At 50.0% G+C, this 22,205-nt stretch overlaps 1 protein-coding gene across 2 annotated transcripts; it reads left to right on the top strand.

Annotated features, from left to right (window-relative positions):
• Positions 1-17,790: 17,790 nt before the first annotated feature.
• MID1IP1 (MID1 interacting protein 1) lies at positions 17,791-20,340 on the top strand. 2 transcript variants are annotated; one of them, XM_076355450.1, is made up of 2 exons: positions 17,791-17,976; positions 18,413-20,340. In XM_076355450.1, the coding sequence occupies exon 2, from the start codon at positions 18,559-18,561 to the stop codon at positions 19,051-19,053; it is 495 nt and encodes a 164-aa protein (XP_076211565.1). In that variant the 5' UTR covers positions 17,791-17,976; positions 18,413-18,558; the 3' UTR covers positions 19,054-20,340. The 2 variants fall into 2 exon arrangements, with proteins under 2 accessions (XP_076211565.1, XP_076211575.1); XM_076355460.1 differs by having other exon boundaries at positions 18,410-20,340.
• Positions 20,341-22,205: the final 1,865 nt, after the last annotated feature.

The raw sequence follows: 22,205 nt of genomic DNA, 5'->3' as shown, positions 1-22,205 counted from the left end.
AGAGCTGGCTGAGTACATTAGATCATTATATGTCTCTTAAAGTAGTTGCTGGATTTATTTGAATAGGGATTAGCAAGATTAAGAGTGTTTTCTTCAAATGAATATAGTAGCCTACAATTTTCAAATGGTAATTTTTGTCCATTATATTGATTTGTAGTTAAAGGATTTGAATGTTTTTTACTACAGTATGAAGAAAGCAGTTAAATATTGCTGCTGTGAAAACCAACAGTTTTAGAATTTTGTTCAAGACTGTGAAACAACAGATGCACAAATCCCATTGAAATTCAGTGAAAATTGACCTCTCACCCCTGTAAGTTGCTTGAAAAGCTCATTTATAGAACTTCCAGAAGTAGCTTTACACACAATTAGTATTTCCTATCAAACATTCTTCATACAACTTCACATATTGTTATTTTGGGAACACAAAAACGGAAGAGCATTCTTGACACAGCGTTACTGATATAGAAAAGTGTCTCAGCCCTTCTGAAAAGTGCTTCAGCCCTTTCCTCATCTGTCTTTGTCTCTCTGAAGTCCTACACCTCAGTTTAGCTATCTGTGGTGCTTGCACCACCAAAGTACAGAAGGAAACCTCGGTCTAGTTTATCCTTTTATCATCTCAATTCCACCTCCAGCCACATCCATCATTTTATCCTATGCCCTTCCAAAAAATAACTGCACTTCTGCAGCTTTAAGGAGCTTTCAAGAAGCCATCGAAGTTTCCTTTATCGGAGGGGAATATTTGGATGGAGAGCTGGCTAGTCAGGATCCCCTGAACATTGCTCCATCAGCTTCATGCTCAGCACATCACAGCTGGCATAACACCAGCAGCTGGTGTAGGCTTACCGTATCTGAGGTTGCTCCAGCATCTCCTAGCTGTCCTTGTGTCTAATTCAGGAAGATGGACATGGGTTATGTCATTAACTTGCTCTCATATGAACCCAGGGAAAGCTAAAGATGTGCCACTCCTTTCTCCCTCTGATGCTTGTAGAGTTCATCCAGGTGTTGACCCCTATACAAGCCCGCTACACTTTGCTGTTTATGCCCATCCACCAGGCTTTAGCCGTGCTTGGCATCGACCCTCTGACACAGATCGGGCCAGTGAGCAAGCGCTGACTGCGTGCAGCCCCCTCCTACACTTTCTGGCGTACTGGTAAGCTATCGCAGCCGCTAACGCCTCGTTTCTGCAGTGGCATTATCTGCGTGTTTGCAGACAAGGCCTAAGCTGGGCTGTTGGAAAGGAATGCTTAATTATTTGCTGCCTGTCTCCTGCACAAGGTTCTGCATGAAAACCATGGGATTTTATTCGTCTTGCTGGAGGGAATGGGATGGGGGAAAATGAAGTGCTTAGAAACCCTTTTCTTTCCCAATCACGCTGTCTGTCCAAATTATTTAGTCATTTGCTGTGCACACTCACTAGGAGAAAAATAGTAACAATAACAACAACAATAATAATAATAATACCTTAATGAAATACTGTAAAGGGAAACTAATTAGTAAGTGTTACAGTACCCTTTCTGTGTGTTCACTAAACTGCAGAGGAAGCACTCATGTCTGTGTGCTGATGGCAGGTGAGTGATGAGAGCTCAGCCTCCTCTCAACATATAACTACCACCAACTTTAGAACCTGTAAGGAGTAAAATATAAAGCATTCAGTAATTTTTTCTCTCTGTCTCTTTGTATATATACCCTCATACATGCAGAGACTCCAGAGCTAATATTTCTGTAAGAATACGAACAAATATAACCCATCCTGCCCCAAAAGTTAAACTGAATTGCAGCTCAGCAGCAATACTTTCAAAGGCTTTTCAATGGCCGCTTCTCTGCCTTTGAACACATCTTTGGCACTCAAGTCCGTGGAAGAGGGGCATTTACAACTTTGGGTCTGAGGCGTTATCTGGTGCGTGCTCTGTATCTTTCAGGATCTCTGCGATCGCACACCACTGCACATCTCATAAAATCAACTCTGCTGTGCTCATGCATTCACAGCACAACTCCGATCCAAACTCAGCTCCTTGTATTGATGGGAGATTGGCTTTGGGGTGTCTTATCTGCAATAATGCTCACAGTTTGCCTAGTCTAGCCAAGAAAACACTGACTAAGATGTCTACCATTTAAGTCCTGGCTTCCTTGCTTTAATACGAAAGAAACCCTGACATTTTATGTCAGAGCAGGAATCTACCTGAATGTCTTTGTCTAAAATTTTTTCTCCCTCCACTGATGTGTAATGTGTTGCAATCCACGTGATCGCCTTTGTCCTATCCAAGGAGGGACTGGACTTCAGCAACGCTGCAAAAATGTAATGCACTTTGAGAAAATTACTCTAAAAGTGGAAAAAAGAAGCTTGAAAAGCACTTCGAGATGTAAGCTATTATGTAAAAGGTCGGCTGTTATTGTTACTACTTTATTAGTCATTATTGTTGATAATGATGAAAATGCTTGCCTGGCTTCAAAAAGGTCATCCTTTCTGCTGCGTTTCAATCCCATTTTGAAGGCTGAAGTCTTCACCCCTCCAACTCTATGTTGATTAACTTTGAGTTTGCTAAGGAAGCAAGACTAATTCAATCCATCGGATGATTTTCAGCCCAGGTAACCTCAAGAGTTTTTAAATTCACTGGCCAATTTAACCAAACGTGACAGAGGGCCAAAGATGTCCAAGACAGAAATTTCCTGTGGGTTGCATGAAAGCAGGAAGGTGGATGGAAAAGACCCCATTAATGTTCCCAGCTGAGGGAAAAGGTACAGTGTGAGCATAACTGCTATTACACAGTACAACGTCCTCTTAGGTGCTCAGCCTTAAGCCATGAATTTGTAGAAAACCAGGTCTCACTGGATCTTGTCTTCAAACACTTCTTTGTTATTCTCTCTTGATAGCAAACCCAATAACCTCCTAAGTAAAGATTTGAATTGTAGATGACAATATAGCCTGTGCTAGCATGTAAAATTAAACCTTGGTATTATTCATAGCTCACCAAGCCTACAGGGTGTGGTACGGCTTTACTTGAAAGCTGCCAAGTTTTCCTCACGGTGGTACGGCTGTTGCCCTGTTTTCCTGTGCAGCAGCAGAGGTGTTCTGAAAACAGCTCGCTAGTTTATTATCATTGTCTTCACTCTTTCTGACTACCTCTCAGTCCCCAGCTCAACTCAGCTTCTTTTTGCTTTGTCCCATCATCATCTACTTTTTAACGTGCTTGGCATATGGTTTATGTTCTTGTTCTTTACCCAAGCAGAGCCGACCCCCCCCCCATGACAAGTTCTTATGTCTGTGAAGACGTATGTGTGGATCCAACGGCAGAATGAAGTTTTACATAACAAAACCAGAAATTATTTCTAAAGCTCCTCTGGAAATTGGTTACCAACAGAGATATTTTTTTCTAAGGGAATGCTATTCAAAGCCCAAATCTGTTCCTTTCCCCCCCGCCCCCTGTTAACTTCAGTTCATGAAGCATGAGACTTTTTAGTTCTACGTGCTGGGAACTGATGGTGGGGCAGCCAAACTCACTTATCTCTGCCCTCTCCATTTTGGAGGTGACTAGAATTTGCTGAAATTAAAACTAAAACTAAAAGGTTCAGCAAATATTAATTTGTATTTTATAGGAAATTAGGTTGGACTGCATTGCAGGCATTTTTTCATATCTAGTTATAGTCTTAAAAATGTCACGGCCCCAAAGTTTGTAGACACAGCACATTCTAAATGAACAGGGGAGAATGATTTCAGAAAGTAAATCATAAATTCAAACACGTGGGTAACCCCTGTGTATCTTGACCAAAAGGCTTAGTACAGTGTTTCTGTGCTTCCAGTCAACCAGCTAAAATCCCTTTGATCCAGGGACTCCCTCAATAAACTGCTTGCACATCCTTTAAGGAAGCCCTACGTTCACTGAAATTATTCACCAAATAATTTAGAAGAATGAATAAAAGTGAGAAAATCATGACCTACTCATGGACGATTACCAGAGGAGGGGGAGGGCCCGCAAAATTGATCAGATCCATTACTCACTGTCACTGAAAGCGGTTCACCTGGCTCTGCTCCCAAGCCTCCCCGTGTAAATCACATCCCTCACAACCCGAAGGAGCCTCATTTGCCAAACAAGTTGAGCAGCGGCAGCGGCGCTCGGCTAATGGCTTCGGCTCCGTCACGGTTTCAGCCCTAAATCAGGAGATCCGAATGACACTAAATATCTACTTTTAGGCGATAGCTAATTGGCAAGGGAAGGGTTTCCCAGCGAGCCACAGATAGCTCGTGTGGCCAGCGGTGATTTATCCCCTTCCCACTGCTATCGACAACACGAAATACCTCCTCTTTGAGCCGGGGTTATCCAGCCATTACGGCACGTAAAATATTGATGCAAATTAATGTTTAAAAAAAAAAAGCTGACGTTCCTGTAATTCTAGCTGGGCCATAAAACTGGGTTTCTTTGAGAGCCTGGCCATGCGGGAGCGGGGCGGGCAGCGATGGGCTCTTGCAATCTGGACCCTCGGCACTAGATGGCAAAACAGCGTCAGTTTTGGCAGCGCAGCCCGGGCTGCTGCTCCCGGCCCGCACCGGCCCCCCAAAAGCAGGTCGCTGTGGGTACAGCCTGCCCGTGGGCATCCCGCGGAGGGTGGGCTGTGCATCCCCCCTGCCCTTTCGCCTGACCTCCCTCCTGCCTTCAAACCACAGGGGTAACCTGCGACCGCAGAGAGCGCGCCTTAAAGATCGGGTGCAGCTCTCAAATACCGTAGGTGAGGAGACCATAAAGGCCGGTATGGATGTATAGGTGGCTATTTTTCTTATTGCTGTTGCTGGCATTAGTTGTTTGCTCTGCAGTTGCCCTCAAGAGCTCTAGATCCTGTGCAAGACAAGCAGTCCTCACTCCAAAAGAGATTACCCAGCAACTGGGTGGAAAAACTTGTCTGGTCTCCTTATTGAACAAAAAGAGATTTACATTTAATAGTCCCACGGGGAAACACCTCTCCTTTCAATTTTATGTCAGTCTATGCATTGGCCGTTTTACTATGTGAGGGAAGCTACCACCTATGCAGTTAAGCTGCGAAGTATTTTTATTAGGAGTCTGTGCTCCCTTTTCCTTGTGTGCAGATAATACCTGTTTATGCTAAAAGGAGTTACAGAGGGAAAGGTGGAATCTCCAGGATCCGGTTTTGGATCAAATAACCAAAATCTTTTAGGTCTAAATCAAAAACACTGATCTCTGGGCAGGCCAGTAAGTTACCTTTCTGGTTTTTGTAAGGGAGTTAAGGTTATGGTCATGTCAATAAACTCCTCCTCACAACTGCAACACTATAGCTTATCCCATTTTAGGGATAACCTCTGTTCCCACACCATATCTAACTGCCGGCCTCAAAGAATCGATGTAAGTTGGAGATTGCAACTTGTACAGTTTCATCTGAAGGTGATAGCCAAACTGTTCTGCCCTTTCAATGCTTGGGAAGGCAGAGAGCTGATGGCAGGAATGCTACTCCTCTCCCCTACAGCTGCAAGAGAGCGTGTTACAAGGCTCTGGATGCTAACGGTCATGATGCGACCCCCTTGGAGACGCCTTAGGTGCGGTCCCCTTCCTTGGGAGCAGGTGAGCCCATATTGCTGAAGCGTGACTTCCAAAACAGAGCTTTCACTCGGAAAGTTTTGCAGAAGCTTTGAGCTGTGTCCCTCCCTTTAATTTTTCTCTCCATCCTTGCAATATTCAGTCCTTCCCCCTCTCCCCCGCCTTCTATGACGTGCTGATGACAGTCCCAAAGTGACCTTCCCCTAGGAAGCTCAGCATAGGTGTTCATCAAACGATGGGGCCCTATCGAGTCCCAAACTTTGCACTTGGGGATAAAAAGGCAGCAGTAAGCCTGAGAGGGCAGTGCACATACGCTAACCGAAGGGTGTTTTCTCTTCAGTTGAAAGAAGCCATGCCATTTGCCAAGTCCAGATTATTTCTACCTTCAGGACAGGACAGGGCTAACATGAAAAAATCCTGCTTTCTACTCGTGTGGGCTTTTAGCAAGTAAGATGTATTATGCTCATCCTTGGCTATTTAAATAACACTGTCTCACTCTGTATAAACCAACTTATGGGTTGAGCGGGCGGCTGCGTGGTGCTTAGTTGCCAACTGGGGTTAAACCACGACAAATATGAATTAAAAATAAAGCTATGGATAGTGAAGCAAGTGGGAATGGATAGTAAATTTTTATCACTAATATTGTCGGTAAGACCAGTAACTCTGAATGAGTTATGAAAGTCTCCGCTCTGAGCACATGTGTCTCCTTTCCAAGCAATCTCATTTTAGCCCAGCCTTAATAACAGGAAAAGTGTTGAATTAAACATATTAAAACAAAACAAACGTTTATTTTCATTGCCCATCATATTTCTTTTTAAAATGTAGGAATGTGAAATTCTCACAGGTGGGCTGGCTGTGGGAGGCACAGTAACGATGGACTAGAAAAGCCTTTCAGCTTTACAAACACGGGTTCAAATCAAGCTTAAGTAAGTGACAGGCGAAATGGGGCTATTGATTTCAATCTAGTCCCATTTGGCTACAGCAAAAACTTGGCACAACCGTGTCTTAGCACTTAAAGGGACGCCGTCAGCCGAAAGATAACGCTTTTGCTGGGGAACATTTGCAGTGTTATTTATAACAATTGAGATTACTAGACCGGTTGAAATTACTAGAGCTGAAAGACATCAGAGAGTAAATTTACCTCCCCCCATTTTGGGAGGTATGTTTACTTTGTACTTTTGGCAGTGCTTTCCGCCAGACCTGTGCCCCAAATCTGCTTTCCAGTTACATGGTAGAGCAGACATGATGCACGCGTGCAGGTCAGGCTGGGAAACACGTTTTCCTTGAAACTGGTCTGTCAAAGAAAAAGATTCACATGGAGTCAAAAATCCTCTGATGACCAGGAACCAACCTGCCAGGCAAGCGGTAAGGTCTGCCTGATTTTCCCTTCTGCCCGTGCACCCATCTGCCCAGCAGCCCACCTGGAAATCCGCTGAGGAGATTTGGCTACCAGGCCTGCGGCAACCTGCTGCGAGCACCCGTGGTAGAGGAGGACAGCGTTGCCCTCCAGTCACGTTACATGGGGCAGGTTCATCTCCGGGGGATTTACAGCGTGAGTGCTGATGAATCCAGACCCAGGTCAGGAAGCCTGTGTGGGAAGACATGATCTTTTTCTGCCTCGCTGGGCACGTGAGTAATTTTGTGTCGCTCAGACTATACCTTTGGTTAAGGTCTGGTACATGCAGAAGTGAAAAACCTGGTCTTTGGTTCATGATGGTCAAGGACAGATCGCATGAGGCACTGAGAAAGAGAGAAGATAGAGCTTTATGCAAAACGAAATACAACTGTTGGGCTGTAAAATCTACCGGGAGGCCTCGCAGTCAGGCGTACTTCCTGAAACTCCTCGTAACTTCATTTTGAAAAAACACGAGATATGAAATGGAGAGAGGGCACATCGACAGCGTGGGATGGAACATGGTGCAGAGCTCCCTGATGTAGTCCCAGGCAAGCTGGCACCCCTGCGCAACGTAGTGCAGCGCCACGCAGAGACACCGAGCTCGCATCCCAAAAGCAGTCAAGCCCTGCTAGCACAGCGGCTTGCACCATCACACCAAAGGTGAAGCTCCACACCGATGCAGCCGTGCTGCTCCCCATTACAGAGACATGCCAAGTCCAACCAAGGAGGTGGGTCCTGCGGACCCTGCTCCTGCAGGAAGGCCCCAACAGGTCCTTGAAGCAAATGCAGTGGCCAAGGTTGTGGTCCCTTGCAGTCGAGAAAAAATGAGTCAGTGCTTACCTTGCCTGAGAGGTAGCACGAGTAGAGCTATAAGCGGGGCATGCTCACAACTCCATCGTGACCTTGCAAGATCAGACCTTAGGGATCCTATTTCAAAAGACCCCAGCATGCACCATCAGGACTTCATTTTTAAACACCTCGGTGCTCTTTTGGGTGCGTAAGTCAGGTCCAAGGGGCTCAGGAATGAGCACAGGGAGCTCTGTTTAAAGCCTGGCCTTCACTGTGACTGCTTAACGCCTGAATCTCTGGCCCAAGGTGACCGGCTCAGGACCATAGTGGGAGTCAGAGCCTGGGTTAAAACGCAAGAGTTTTTTGCTCCCACACTGCTCTTTTATCTTTCCGATCCCAGCTCCCGGTGCACCTCTCTTGCTGCCGTTTAAAGACACAGCAGGGCTCAGCGGAAGGCTGTGCGGCTGCCCTCTCGGTTTCCTTACATCGGGGGATTTGTGTCAGAAGTTCAGCATCGCCAAATGTTATTTTGAATGATTTTGTAGTTCTAGGTTAATAAACTGCCTACCATCATAGGGGAACTGAACCATGCATTACTCCAGTTGCTACAGTGGACCTTTTTCTTAGCCAGCTATGTAAAATGTGCAGTTCAGAATGATTCTCAATAGCCCTACATTTCCAGATTCACATTTTTAATTAAACAGCATTTTCTTTCTTTTGTTTCTAAATGGGCATGCGGTGTCATCTAAATCTCACGGACCTCCGTGACTGGAACATCTCAAGACCTCGTAGCTGCAAAGCTCCACTCCTGCTGCAGAGAAGAAAATATCAGGGAAGAGTGAAAGAGCGTAACTTACACCAAGCAAGCTCTCTGTGCAATTTTTTTTTTAATTAAATTACATGGAAAAACATCTTACCAATTCAAAGTCTCTTCGTAGTGACCCAGCTTCATCACTATCTGAAGATTATGTTCATCCTTTATTTAGTGGGGCTGTTTGTCAGTTTAGGGGAGGAATGGAGTGAACCCCCCGCCCCCGACCCTGCGAGAACTAGGATGAGTATAAAAAATTTGCTGGTGGTACAGTCTCCAGTGTAGTATGGAGTAGTCGTATGTGGTATGTACCTTCTTACACATGTAAGAAGGCTGGATTCCTAATGCTGTTCTGAAGATGACCTTAGAACACATGCAATAATATGTTTTATAGATATGTAGATACGTATTCCGGTAGTCTCCTTGATGCTGTGGAAGTCAAATACCTAGTGATGAAAAAGATCCCTTTTGGTGCCTTAGACCGCCGAACACTGTATGTCTCTCCTCTGAACCCACCATTTACTCTAGTTTGAGGTGAGGAACGTAGTTTAGGATTTTTTACTGACTTTCCTAGGTGTCGACGCAGGCTCAGTGAGTACAGGGAGACTGCTGATTTACCTTTCAGTAGCGTCCTTTCACTTGGAAGCTGAAGAGGAGCCGGCTTTTGTTCTGAACCCCGCTCAGCCCTTCACCCCGCGGTAGTGGCGGGGAGCGTGGCAGCTCGTCTGCCCGCTCCCACTTCTTCCTGCAGGCACCACGTTATATATCCCTCACGAGCCTGACCACAGCTTTCAGAAACATCCAATAAATCAACAGTTAAAAGGGAAGAGTAGACATGGGGAGCAGGTGCTTATTATCTGTGCATCTCTGGAGAAGAATAACCCACAGTGTATTTCCATGCCCATTTGAAATGGAATATGACCATGACCCTGCAAGTGGCTCTGCTTGAATTGTTCCTGGCATCGTGTTTTACTCCTAGTATTTTCATTGTCTGCCTCCATCAGTTTTACCTCCCACTGTAGCATTAATTTTGTATGTGAATACAGAGGCTGTGCTTTAAATAATACAGCATATGCTTTTTATTTGCCGTATAGAATAATATTTTTTTGGTTGATTTACGTTCCACCTGGACAAAATTATTTTTTATGATGGGTTTATTTCATTTGCTCCCACATCCCCAAACGGGGGGGGGGGGAAAGAGAAATCTTGTAAACCACCAATAATGATGGACACAGAAATCTGCTTTGAAATACAAATTTACTGCAAAAACAGATTCTCTCCAGCCACGTAAATGAAAAAATGCTGTTGTAATAATTTTAAACTCGCAAACGCATGGTACTACTGGAGAGAGTAATCTTCAGGCTCTTGGATCATCCCTTACACAATGCTGGGAGTATGGAGAAATTCACTGACAGCTATAAGCTATTCCAGTAGAACAAAATTACACATATGGCTAAAGCATGGATTTAATTTAGCTCTTTTCAGAACTTCATCAAGAAGCAAAGCCAGGACAAAACCCTGTGGTCTTTCGGTTTGCAGATTTGCCACAGAACTTCATAGGCTAAGATGCCAAATCTACCTCATTTCCAGTTTTCACAAGGACTGTGGAAAAATATGTTACTTGCCATTGAAACAAGTTAGTTTCAAACCAATAATTTGGGTTTCAATAACAAAAAAAATGTATGATGTACCTTGTTTTGTGTTTTACAACCCTGGAACAGACTGCAGTATTTTTATGTTAATCTATCACCTACAGAAATACTCATTAGGAACAGATTTATTTAAAAAAAAAAAAAGCTATATGCAATCCTTAGCACAACTTTGTTCTGATTTTGACTTCCAGCTTTTGGTGCCTTTTGTAAAGCAACTAAATATTAATCATACAAATCCATAATAGTCACGGCAGTCGGAAAGCTCTGGTTCTATTTTTGGTCGTAATAGTCGTCTTTAACCATACAACATCCTCCAGCCAAAACCACACTGTAATAGGAGTGCATACAAGAAGGACACATAACGCCTCCATGTCAGCTCTGAACTGCAGAGCTGGGAAAAGTAGGGTGTTCTTTCAGAGCAGCTTCCCCTTTAATACTGAATGTAACAAGAAGAGAGAGGACTTTCACAGGAAAATCCTGCTGCTTCTAGTCCCACCCCGTAACTCCCCATCAGATGGTAGAAATCCAAGCTGATGTCTCCCCCTCGGCATCTTCTGGCAGCAACCGGAAGATTTGTTCCCATGCAGACCCTCTCCTCCCCACACAAAGCTCTGCTCCAGCCCCTCGTCCTGCCACGTCCCTAATTCTTGCTCCACCAGCTAGCATGGAAAGCTTCAGTGAAGGTGGGCCACCTTTGTTCTCCTCCATCTTCTCTTTCTCAGCACTGAGAAGAGCGTAAAATTTATCAACAGCAAGCCAGGCACTGAAAATCAGGTCACTGGTTTAAAACGAGGAAATATAATCTATAGGATGAACGTGTGTTGTATTTGTTTCACCATCATGCCAGCCCCGGGCCTTTCGAACAAAACCAGAGCTCCCGTTCTTCCACAAACTCCTCGGGATGAAAGCAGCTCCTGCAGGAATCCTAAGCCTGCAGATGGGAAGGGAAAGGAAAACGGTATAAAAAAGCTACAGTAGATGGTGCTAGACAGGTGCAGAAGACACCAGCTAGTCATTTGAGGATACGTGCAAGATTTACCCCTAAGCTAAGCGGTTTAGAAAATGTGCAATTTAGATTTATCGGTTCAGAAGGGAGATTCAGATAAAAACAGTTGAGCTGGTGAGATTATTAAATGCAGAACCCCATGCCGAGACGATGCTCACCTTACTCCACGTGCTGACGAAGGGGAAATAGGGCGCCGGCACCCCCCCGGCTGCAGCCAGGCAGTCACACGGAAGGCGAGGTGCGGCAGGGTGATGGGAGGAGAGGGGGCAAGTCGTGGGCAGAGACCTTCCTTCACCCAGGAACTTCTCCTGGGAGCTTGAGGTGGCACCCTCCCCACGTGTTGGGATGGGGACGGCAGAAGCAGCAGGGACGCTGCAGGTTATGGTCAGAGTGGGAAGCGCAGATCGGTATTTCCTGATGTCAGCCCCTGCGTATCAAACCATTAATGTCACAGAAAGGTGGTCTTGTGTATTTAATTTTATCAGGTGGAAGAACTCTGATATATGCTGTGCTCGGTTCACCGCTCCCGTGCAGATTTACTCTGCGTTTTAGCATGCGTGCTGCCTCACTGACAGATTAAAGGCTCTCCTCAGAGCCCCAGGTATTACGCTCAAATGTATAAATCAGGGCTTAATATATAATATTTGTCCATAAAAATATATCATGGTGGCATTCGTTTGGCTATCTGCATATTAAATACCGTTACAGAAAGTCACGAGTTTATTGAGGATTATTTTGCTACGCCAGTGAAGCCTCCTGCCATCCTAAACAGGTATCTTTTCTGCCCGAGCGTGGGCAGGGTTGCAAAGAGGAAGGGGCTGATTTTGCTAACGCCGCTCATGACCCCGCGCGTGCCTCAGCCGTGCGGTGCTGCGCCGGGAACCCGCTCCCAGGCCGGCCCCGGGCTCTGGCTTACCAGCACTGGCCAGGCAGGGCAGGGATCACGGTGCGGATGACACCGCAAACCTCTAAAGGAGAAAACGGCATGATGTATCGCCACCCACGAGCACCCGCCAGAGAGCTGTTCAGAGTGAGATTACAGTCTCGGAGGAGACTCTCATGCCTCTCGGTCACAGGGTTACCACGATGTTGCAGTTGCAACTTGTATGCGGGAGGTAGGAGGGCTTTAAATGATGGCCGGAAAGAAAAGTTGGATCGAAGCTCCGCAAACCCTCTTCAGATTTACCCAGATTCCCGAGTCCCCAGCTTTGAGGGACTGGAAATTGGCCAAATTGATTCTTTTCCCCTGAACAGAAGAAGAAAAATGGGAGGGAGAGGATGAAGTTTATACTTTGGCCACAAGTTTACAAGCAGCATTTTAGAGTGAAGGGAAACAAAGCTCCCCAAAATAAGAGTTTGTGCAGTCCAGAGGTCTTGATCCTACTCATGCCAATTCCATATTAGCACGGCTATATGGATTTCTCTGCGTTTGCTGCTGACTTACAGAGACGCAAGGGAGAGAAAATCAGACTCAGTTGCAGCCTTTCCCCCTTCATCCTCTTCATATTCAAGATCTTTTTTTTTTCTTGTAAATTCCTATTATTAACACAGGAGAGGGAAAAAAAAAAATCCCTGGGATCCCTGGCATATCCTTGGAGTGGCTGCAGCCTCATCGTGGATGACTAGACAACCGCCACTGTGCCACATAATGAGGAGCACACATGCTGCACCGGGAGATACTAATGAGGGAACTACAGCCCCCTTAGCCCTCTCCAGTAAATCCGTGTCTGCAAGCCATGTTTTATTTATCGGGCTTATTATGGCAGCGCTAAGGAGCCATCTGAAAAGGGCCGCCGTTGTCCTGGGCACTGCACACCACAGCGCCTGCTCCGACCAGCTTCCAGGGGAAACGGATGAGGCTGGCAAAAGGTAGGGGAGAGGGATGCTACGCACAGGCCATGCGAACAACACCGTGGCAGCACTTATCCCGTCGGCTCCTTTATGGGGGGTTTTAGCCTGTTTTGACCTCCTGATGCTAGCCGAGCACCGCTTGGGAGGGATCCCAAGCCCTGAAAATACACAGTGACCGGCAAACAGATTGAAGCTGAACTTGCGATGGTTTGCAGGAATGCTTCTGAGGGAGCGAGGACTTGGCAGGCCTGGAGAGACCCAGGTGCAACCTGCAGAGCCAGGCGGCTCGGGGCGGCTTCACGGGAGCCGCCTGAGACGGCCGCCTCCCTGCCCAGCACTGCTCCCTGCTCCTGCTCCCAGCAGAGCTCCCGCCGGACTCCCGTGCTTTTCACCACGCACACGAAACACTGCTCCTCTGCGCCGAGACGCGACGCCGCGGAGCCCTTGTTGTGCCGCTCCTGGCAGCGTACGGTCTCGCTCAGATTTGCATGTGTGCCAGAGGGAAAGGGGATTTACGATCGCTGCTCCCTTCTCCAAATGTCCTCTTCCTGACCCCTCTGCACGCCTTCTCAGAGGTTTCCGTCCGCTTTGGAGAATCACTCTGCTCACGGAGGACCAACAGAAACAGGAGTAAAAGGCGGCTAAGTGAAAGATAGAAGAGAGATGAGTAAATCTTTGCAAAAGTTACAACGCAGATCTCAGCAGGACTTAGACAAATTGGTCTGTATTCCTTTAACATATTAGATTTCTGCTTACCCTGATCACTAGCACGCTAAGCCACAAGGGCTGATTATATGAAACTCATGGGAGATGCATCAATTAAGACGATAAATTTACATACGTTCCTTCTGGATGAGAAATGGCGGGTTTCCTCGGTTCAGAGTTTGGTACAACTGGACTCGGTTTCAGAAAGAGAAAGGAGGAGAGAGAAGTGTTAAATGCATGCAACCGTACTGCCACCCAAAATGATGGAAGCAGTTCACAAGTTTGAGCAAAAATGTATGTCAAATAGGAATAGAAGGAAACGACTCGCAGTTTCCGAGGCTGAACTATAATCTGCCATGTCACATCGACAACAAACTATGAGAGCAAGTGAAATTCCCAAGAGATGTTGCTCTTACAAGGCCGGCCCAAATGGTGTTCCCAGGCTGCAGAATGCAACACTAAATATTTGCACATATTTATCACTTTTCGCCCACACAAGATCTCATCTTATTTTGCAAACACTGTGCAGCAGAACAACTTCCTAACTGCCAAAGTGTAGCCATCGCCGGTCTGCAACGTGCCGGTGGCACCTATTTCATGCCAGCATGCGTCCTGGGAAAACTGTTAACAAAGACGGTTTGTTATCCCATTGCCACTGAAGAGAGAGTTCAGATAGGCCTTGCAAATGTTACGAAAACCCACGCAAGTTGACAGAATCATGTCTTTTCTTGAAAAATACTGCGCAGCTGCTAATGTCGCCGGAGGAGAAAGGCCAGCAGCAGCATTGTTCCCATAGCTAGTCTTTGTAGCGCTACCTTTAGTGCTACTGTGGGTAAATACTGATGTACAGCTCAGTTAACTAGTTAATACTAGTAATAGCTCAGTGACAGTAACAGCTAAACAGTAATAGTGATAGTTCGCCCCCGTTCTTCAGGAGTCGGCCACAGAAAGAAGGCCCTCGTCCAGAAAGGGCTGAACACCACCAGCTCTCACTCACTTCAGGGAAAATTACAGGTTTTTAGCTAATATAGTAACTTATATGTGAGCCCTTCTTTCCTGAGTAGCGGTACCAAACCTATTCAAGCGGAAAGGCGTTTTCACCTTCACACTGCTGGGCTTGTACGTCAGGAACGCTCCATCCAGTTGAGGTGCTTGATAAGGACTACCTTTGCGTGTTGTCGCTTCTGTTTCCTTACCCAGGACCCTGTGCTGGGCGGAGGTAAGCGTTTACACCTTCTTGGACTGCCAGGTAGCGAATGTGCAAGCTTCCTTATTGCTCAGGACACAAGATAAGGGGTTTCTAGCCGACTGTTCTTCCAGGCGCCTCATGGCCACGATAATCGGATCATTCTAAAGAGGAAATATTTTTAAAAAATGCTGCTTGCATATAGAAGTTTGTGCCACAAATGGGATCATCTTTTCTTAACGGGAGGGGAAAAAGAAAAGTGCCATTTCTTTTTCTCTCGTGTGCACAGCCATCGCAATTACATACCACCGGAGTTAGAAATACGTGCTCCTTTATTTCGTTCTAACCAAAGAGCAATCAAACCTACTCAGGCTTTTGTTAATGATATACATTATACATACCAGAGACATTTACACTGCATATCAAAATCGATCAGAACATAAGGAAGTTAAAAAAAAAAAAAAGCCGATTGCCTTATGCTGTGAGTTTGACTTGAGTATGATCTATCTCAGCCTAATGGGTCAGACACATGCCCGCACAGGCTACAGCACGGTATTAGCACTACGCTAAAATGAGGCAACATTCAGTCAAAGGTGGAAGCAGGCCCTGTGGCTATACATTTTGGGGAGCAAAGAGGGCAGGTGGGGATGAAAATGATTTTATGCTCAGGTCATAATTTGCATAGTATCATCGCACAGAAGACATCGCGCGTCCTCATCTGGCTTTTGCTACGACCACATACTTCCCCTGTTCGCAGTTTCAAGCCGGGTTATTTCTGTCAACTTTTTCTCCTCCCCAGCTGGGATGTTCCAACCACAGGTAAAGTCTTCAGTTTTAATTTGTTCAGACATTTTTTTTGTTTTAATTTGGACAGGGAAGTTGGACAATAAACCACTTTCTCGTTTCGAAAGATTTCTCTTTTTCCAATTTATTGAATGTTCAGCACACGCTGTATTTCAATTAAAGGCAGCAAAACCGCTAATGGTGTATTAATAACGCACTGTGCCTATACAGAGATGCAAGTGTATGTTGTGGCCAATTTTCTGGCCCGGTGAGATTATTTTCTCTCCCGTCCCCCCCTCCCCCCGTAGTGAATTATCCACGAACAGATCATAATTTTATACCAGCCCGTCTCTCTTGCAACTGCTTAGCCGCAAGTATTCGCAGCGCCCGTGCTGCTGGCAAAGGGTACCCGGCTGCGATCTCGTCTTGCAGACAGCCGGTTTGTCACCCCGTGCCCAGGGAACCGGCCTGTCACCCCGTCGGGCTGCGGCCCGGGCGGAAGCCTGGAGCAGCCGGGGGGCGGAGAGGCTGTGGGGAGCACCGAGGCATCGGCCTCCAGCACCCGGGACGGGAGGGACGGCAGGCCGGGCCGCGGAGCCGCCGCTGCGGGCAGGCGCTGGGGAAGCGCGGGCGGAGCGGAGCGCACCGTGCGCGGCGCGGCGCGGCGGGCCGGCGGGCGGGGGCCCTGCCGCCGCGCAGGCCGGCCCGTTTGTCGGGCTTCTCCTATCCGCCCAGCCCCCGGCCTCCGCTGGCCGCGGGTGAGGCCGAGCTCCGGGACGCCCCCGCGCAGCCGCTCCGCACGCGGCTGCCAGCGGCCCCGGCGCCTCCCCGCGCCCTTCCGGGCCGCGGCCGCGGGCTCGCCCCGGCGCCGCGCAGGCCCCGGCGGCGGGGCCCCCGCCTCTTGCGGTTGGTCGAACCGTTGCCGCGGCAACGCGCTCAACACCCGCCCGCCCCCCCCCCCCCCGCGCGCCGCTCCCCCCTCCCCAAGCCGTTCTGCCCCACGTGACCCACGGCGGCTCCTCCAGCCGACTCGCCTGTTACCAGGGCCGCGCGAGCCGGCGGACGGGGGTGTGTGGGAGGGGGTTCTTGTTTCCGATTGGCTGCTGCCGAGGCTCGCTGATTGGCAGGGGGCGGCGGAGCCGGGCCGCTGGGCGGCCCGCCGATTGGCCGGGCCCGGAGGCGAGGCTGTGGGGTGACGCCGGCCGCCCCGCGGCCGCTGGCAGGCGGCCCTCCGCAGCCCCGGCCGCCAGACAAAGGCCGCCCGGGAAAGGGCGCGCCCGCTCCCCGCCTCCCCCCCCCCCCCCCCCCCCCCGCCCTCGGGCCGGCACGGCACGGCGAGGGAGGGCAGCGGGGAGCCGCGGCTCCTCGGCGGGCTGCTGGGAGGGAGGCGGCGACGCGAGCCTGGCCGAGCGCCGGCGGGCTCTGCGACCCCGGCGCCCTCCCCGCCGGCCCGCTCTAATTGCCGCTGGGGCACGCGGAGCCGGCGGGGCGGGCGGCGCGGCCGTCACGCTCGCCGCGCGCCCGGCAGCCAATGAGCGGCCCGGGCGAACGCGGACAGCACGCGGAGCCCGCGTGTCCCCGCCGCCTGCCCTGTCAATCACTCGCCCCCGCCCCCGCCCGGCGTAGCCGCGCCTCCCGCTCCCCCCCTCGCCCGGCGGGTAGCGGCCCGGCCGGGGGAGGGGGGCGGCCGGCGCCGGCCGCCTCGGGGCCGCTTGCCCTGGCGCCGAGGAGCGGAGTGGGGCGGGGGGCGGTGTTGAAGCGCTTCTCGATGGCGGCGCCGTGCCCCTCGCTGCCGTCCCCGCCCGGGGCGGCGGGGAGGACGTTACCGGCGCTCGGGAGGTCCCTTCTCTCAGGGTGGGGGCGCGGGGGCTGCCGCCGCGGGACGGGAACGGGCGGGTGGGCGCCCGGCTCCCCCGGGGACCCAGCCCCGCAGTTTCCACGGCGAACGCCAGACCCGCGCCGCCGGGTCCCACTGGGGGAGCGGGATGCCCGCGGGGCGGGCTCTGCCGCCCGCCCGGCCCGGCCGGTCCCGGCGCCCTCCCCGTCGCGCTGCCCTCCCCCGGTGCGGGGCGAGAGGCGGAGCCGGCGCGGCGCGGCCGCCGCCCGCCGCCTTTATCTGGCGTGCCGGCGCGGGGGGTGGCACTGGGGAACACCTTGCTTTAAGATACGCGCTATAAATACCGCGCCGGGGATGGGAGCGCAGCCACGGGCGGCGGCGGGCTGACGGCGCGGCGGTGAGCGGCTCCGGACCACGGTGGGTGCCTCCCCCGCGGCGGCTCGGTGCCTCGGCCGGGCCACGCCGGCTGGGGGCCGCTTGAATAATTTACCTGCGTGGCGTGGGGCCGCCTTCCCCTCGGCCGCCCCCCAGCCCCACGCCACGCGTGGCTCCCGGGAGGAGTTGCGGGGTTGGGTGGGGGTTTTTCTGCGTTTTGCCTCTTTTTGTTCGCAGGGGAGCGGCAGCAGCAAGCCCCGGCGGCTGCACGGGGCGCCCCGGGAGGTCGGGCGGGGGGGGGGGGGGGGAGGGGCGGGGCGGAGGGGCGAAGAAAAGGGACGGGGAGGGGAAGCCTAAAAAAGGAGACGGGGCCGAGGATAAAGGCGGCGGCGGGACGGGACGGGAGGGGAAAGCGGGCTGGAGGGGGGGGGGAGAACAGCTCCTAAGCTCGGCGCCTGCCGCCACCGCCTCCCAGCAGGACTCTGCTCGCGAGGAGCCGCCGAGCCCAGCCCGCGGCGGAGGGCGGCCGGTGCCGCTAGCGAGGAGAAGGAGGAGGAGGAGGAGGTCGCCGCCGGAGGAGCCCCGCGGTCCGAGCCGCCCCGCTGAGGTCGCCCGCCCGCCGGCATGATGCAGATCTGCGACTCGTACAGCCAGAAGTACTCCCTCTTCAACGCCATGAACCGCTTCATCGGCGCCGTCAACAACATGGACCAGACGGTGATGGTGCCCAGCCTGCTGCGCGACGTGCCGCTGCTGCTGGAGGAGCTGGACGCGGCGGGCGCCGTCTGCCCGCAGCGGGACGCCGCCCTGCCGCCCGGCGACCCCGGCCCCTACTTCTCCCGCAGGGACATGTACAGCCACTACGTGCTGCTCAAGTCCATCCGCAACGACATCGAGTGGGGCGTGGTGCAGCCGCCGGCGGGCGAGGAGGCGGCCCGCAAGAAGGACAAGCTGGGCGGCGGGCCCGCCGAGGAGGGCGAGGGGGAGGAGGACCTGGAGAAGCAGTTCCACTACCACCTCAGCGGACTCCACTCGGTCCTCTCCAAGCTCACCCGCAAGGCCAACGTCCTCACCAACAGATACAAGCAGGAGATCGGCTTCAGCAGCTGGGGGCAGTGAGCGCCGGGGGGGAGCCGGGGAAGGGGGCGCCCGGCCCGCCGGCGGCGGGAGCGGCGGGTCCCCGCCCGGCGCTGCTGCCGCGGCGGCGGTGGAGGGCTGCGCCCCGGGGCTGAGGCTTCCCTGCGCGCTCCCAGGACTGCAGCCGGTTTTCTACCAACGCACAAGCGAGAGGGAGGTGTAAATTAATCGATACTAGTTTATTAATTATTTCTCCCCCCCCCCCCCCCTTTTTTTTTAATTGTACGGTCTGGGGCGAGCGGTTGCTGTGCCTCCCCGGGTGGGGAGGCCGAACCCGTACGTGTACGAGGTGGTGGCGTAGCTGGCAGATAGGAGGCTCAACACAAGCCGATGAACATAACAAAACTGGCGTGAAATTGCTTCTGTTACCCGGGAGGGAACCCAGTGGGCTAACGAGCATCCCTCCGTCGCGGGACGGATGGCGAGTCCCACGGTTGTACATGTACTGGAGTTTATTTAAAACTTTTTTACTCAGATGTAGAGTATATTCTAAAATAAATGCAAATGTATTAACTAAAAGTGGCTTAAACTTTTTGGTATGATTTATGTTTCTTTAATTAAATGATATTTTTAACATCTGGAATTCTCTTGTTCTTCTGAGTTATTTCCAGAGCTGCCTTACTGGACACACAAATCTATGCATGTGCAAGAGAGGTTTTTTTGCGGCAGTTTCCCCCCCCCCAAAGGGAGCAATTAGGTAGTGATGATAACTCGGTATATCTAAAATGGGTGAATGACCGTATTAACTGCACCATACATGGCCTGAGCTTTGGTAAGCTGTTCCCAGCCGGACAGCCCAGTTGATCTGTGAATGCTGATGTGAAGGTCAGTGCCCCTCTAGCACAATCCGCGAAGATCGAGTCACGGTTGCTTTGCAGGCAGCGATTCATGGAGGTTGGAGCAAAGCCTAGGAATGACTTGCTTTTTTCAGGAAGTATCTTAATGTACTAACGGGGAACTCTTTTTTTTTTTTCCTCCCTCCGAACAGGTCTGGGATACTTGCCTCCCCCATCTCTTGCATCGCTTTTTCCTCTGTAATCTTCCTTGGATACTAAGAATTAATTGGTTTTATGTTATCCAAATTGTATTGATACCTTTCTGCATCTTTTTTTTTTTATTTGCTGAAGTAATGTGCCTCAGAATTGGGTGTCTATATTGTGTTCTAATACTAAGTTCTAATATTGAAAGTGTACTTACTGATTACAATACAATGTGTGCATATCACAGAGGATAACCATTTAATAAATATGTACGTCCTTCCATAACGTATGAAGTTTTCTTCTCTGGCACTGAAATGCCAAGTTTGTAGACATCTTATACTGAAATTTCATTTTGCATTATTGCCATCAAATTTAGGGCTTGTTTGGTGGTTTTTTTTTCTTTTAAAAATAGAAGAATTTTTCTCTCAGCTTTAAGGATATTTTTGCTTAAATTCAGGTATTCCCTAGCGATTAGTTTTTCAGCCCAACTGTTAGAACATTGTAGTAAAGCATGAGCACGCCAGACATGGTACTAGTTGGCAGATGTTTGTATAGTTAGAACAATCAGCCTGCATGTATGTTTAAAAATACATATTTTAGAAGGTTTTCCCTTCTAGGGTAAAGAAGAACTTTGTAAGGCCGGATGACTTTTAGCTTGGCGATGCTTGTTCTTTTCGTAATGTTTTTAACTCCTCTTTCCCTCCCCTCTTGGGAAGATGCCAGGAAAGAAGTGAGGAACAAGGAGAGGGATTACCCTGGCTTCCTAACGTGTCGGCTCGCCGGTCTTGCCATAGTCTTAACTAACGTAATGCAAAAGATGCGGTGCCTTACGCCGGATGGTGAAGTTTTGTTCTCCTGAAGGCGAGGGTGAGAGGGAGAACCTGTTCTGCTGTGTGGCTGCCTTCTGCCGTGCGCTCAGCCGGCTGAAAACCACGTTACAACCTCGGCTCGGGAGCGCTGGTAGAACCTCAGACAAAAGCAGCTGGCAGAGTTTCAACAGCGCTCCTTTTGAACTCCCGGTAACTTCTCCTGGTACGGATTTAGACAATACTGTTTAAATGTTGTGCAAAAGGCAATGTGGTGCTGATTTAGACTATGAGGAACATCAGAAAAATAGTATTACATTAGTGCAGTATCACCATGGCTATTACATCCATTCCCTCTGCATCCTAAAAAAAGACGAGAAAAGTTTCGGTGAAAGAGCAGCTAAAAACTAGCGCTGTTTGGCAGCAAAGGTGGCATTTCCTTACAAGTAAAGCTTTGGGTAACAGAGGAGGTAGGATGATACCGCGACTCAAGGATTTGCCTTGCCTGAGTGACTAACCCGCAGCTGCTGAACTGCACATGGCTCCCATGTGGGGGCCCGGCCGCACGTCTGGCAGCAGCCGGGGTAATCCCAATTCAGCCACAGCAAAAACTGCTGAGACTCGCACAGGCAGATGAGACGCCGCCACCTCCCACCTGGGAGCTGCTTTAGAATTCCCCTTTTTCAAGGTCATGGGAGAGGATCGAGGCTCTTGGGATCAAGAAAGGGATCTCGTGACGCAGGGGGGAAAAAAACAATAGGCAAAACCAGGGATGTATTTCTCCCGCAAAGGACAAGGGATGGGACTCCGCTGTTGGCTGGTGCTGCTGTGGAAAACAACTTGGCCCAAAAGGTGGGGTGGTCAGGCAATTATGTAAACGCTAACTCCCGACATTGCAGTAAGCAAAGATGAGATTGCAGAGTCTGAACGCACAGATTTTGTATGTCACATGCTGAATGGGGAAAACTTTCCGTGAGCGGTGCTATGTAATACAGTTAGGTTTACTGTTAGTTATGTTTTCTTTTAAGGACCGGATCATTTTAAGTGCTCCTGATTGGATACCGAGTTCAGCAAAACCTTTAGCCTGCTCCGGCAAAGTGATTCTGTAAGTGATAATGACAAATTACATCAGTCTAACATACAAGTATCTTTATGATGTCAAGTATTTTGATAAGTGGCTTTATCTCCAAGCCAGACGTGAACAAAAAGAGAACTTGCCAAACTACCATAACCGTGCACAAACCAGGGGAATATACACATGCACTGTGAGAAGCAGTTGTCATTTTTAGCTTGCTTAAGTGAAATAGACTCAATATACGGTAAGGCAGACATTACAAGAGTAGTAAAT

This window comes from Aptenodytes patagonicus, chromosome 1 (genome assembly GCF_965638725.1).
Source record: "Aptenodytes patagonicus chromosome 1, bAptPat1.pri.cur, whole genome shotgun sequence".
In the NCBI taxonomy this organism is placed as follows: domain Eukaryota; kingdom Metazoa; phylum Chordata; class Aves; order Sphenisciformes; family Spheniscidae; genus Aptenodytes; species Aptenodytes patagonicus.
This window is presented reverse-complemented; position numbering and strand designations above follow the sequence as displayed.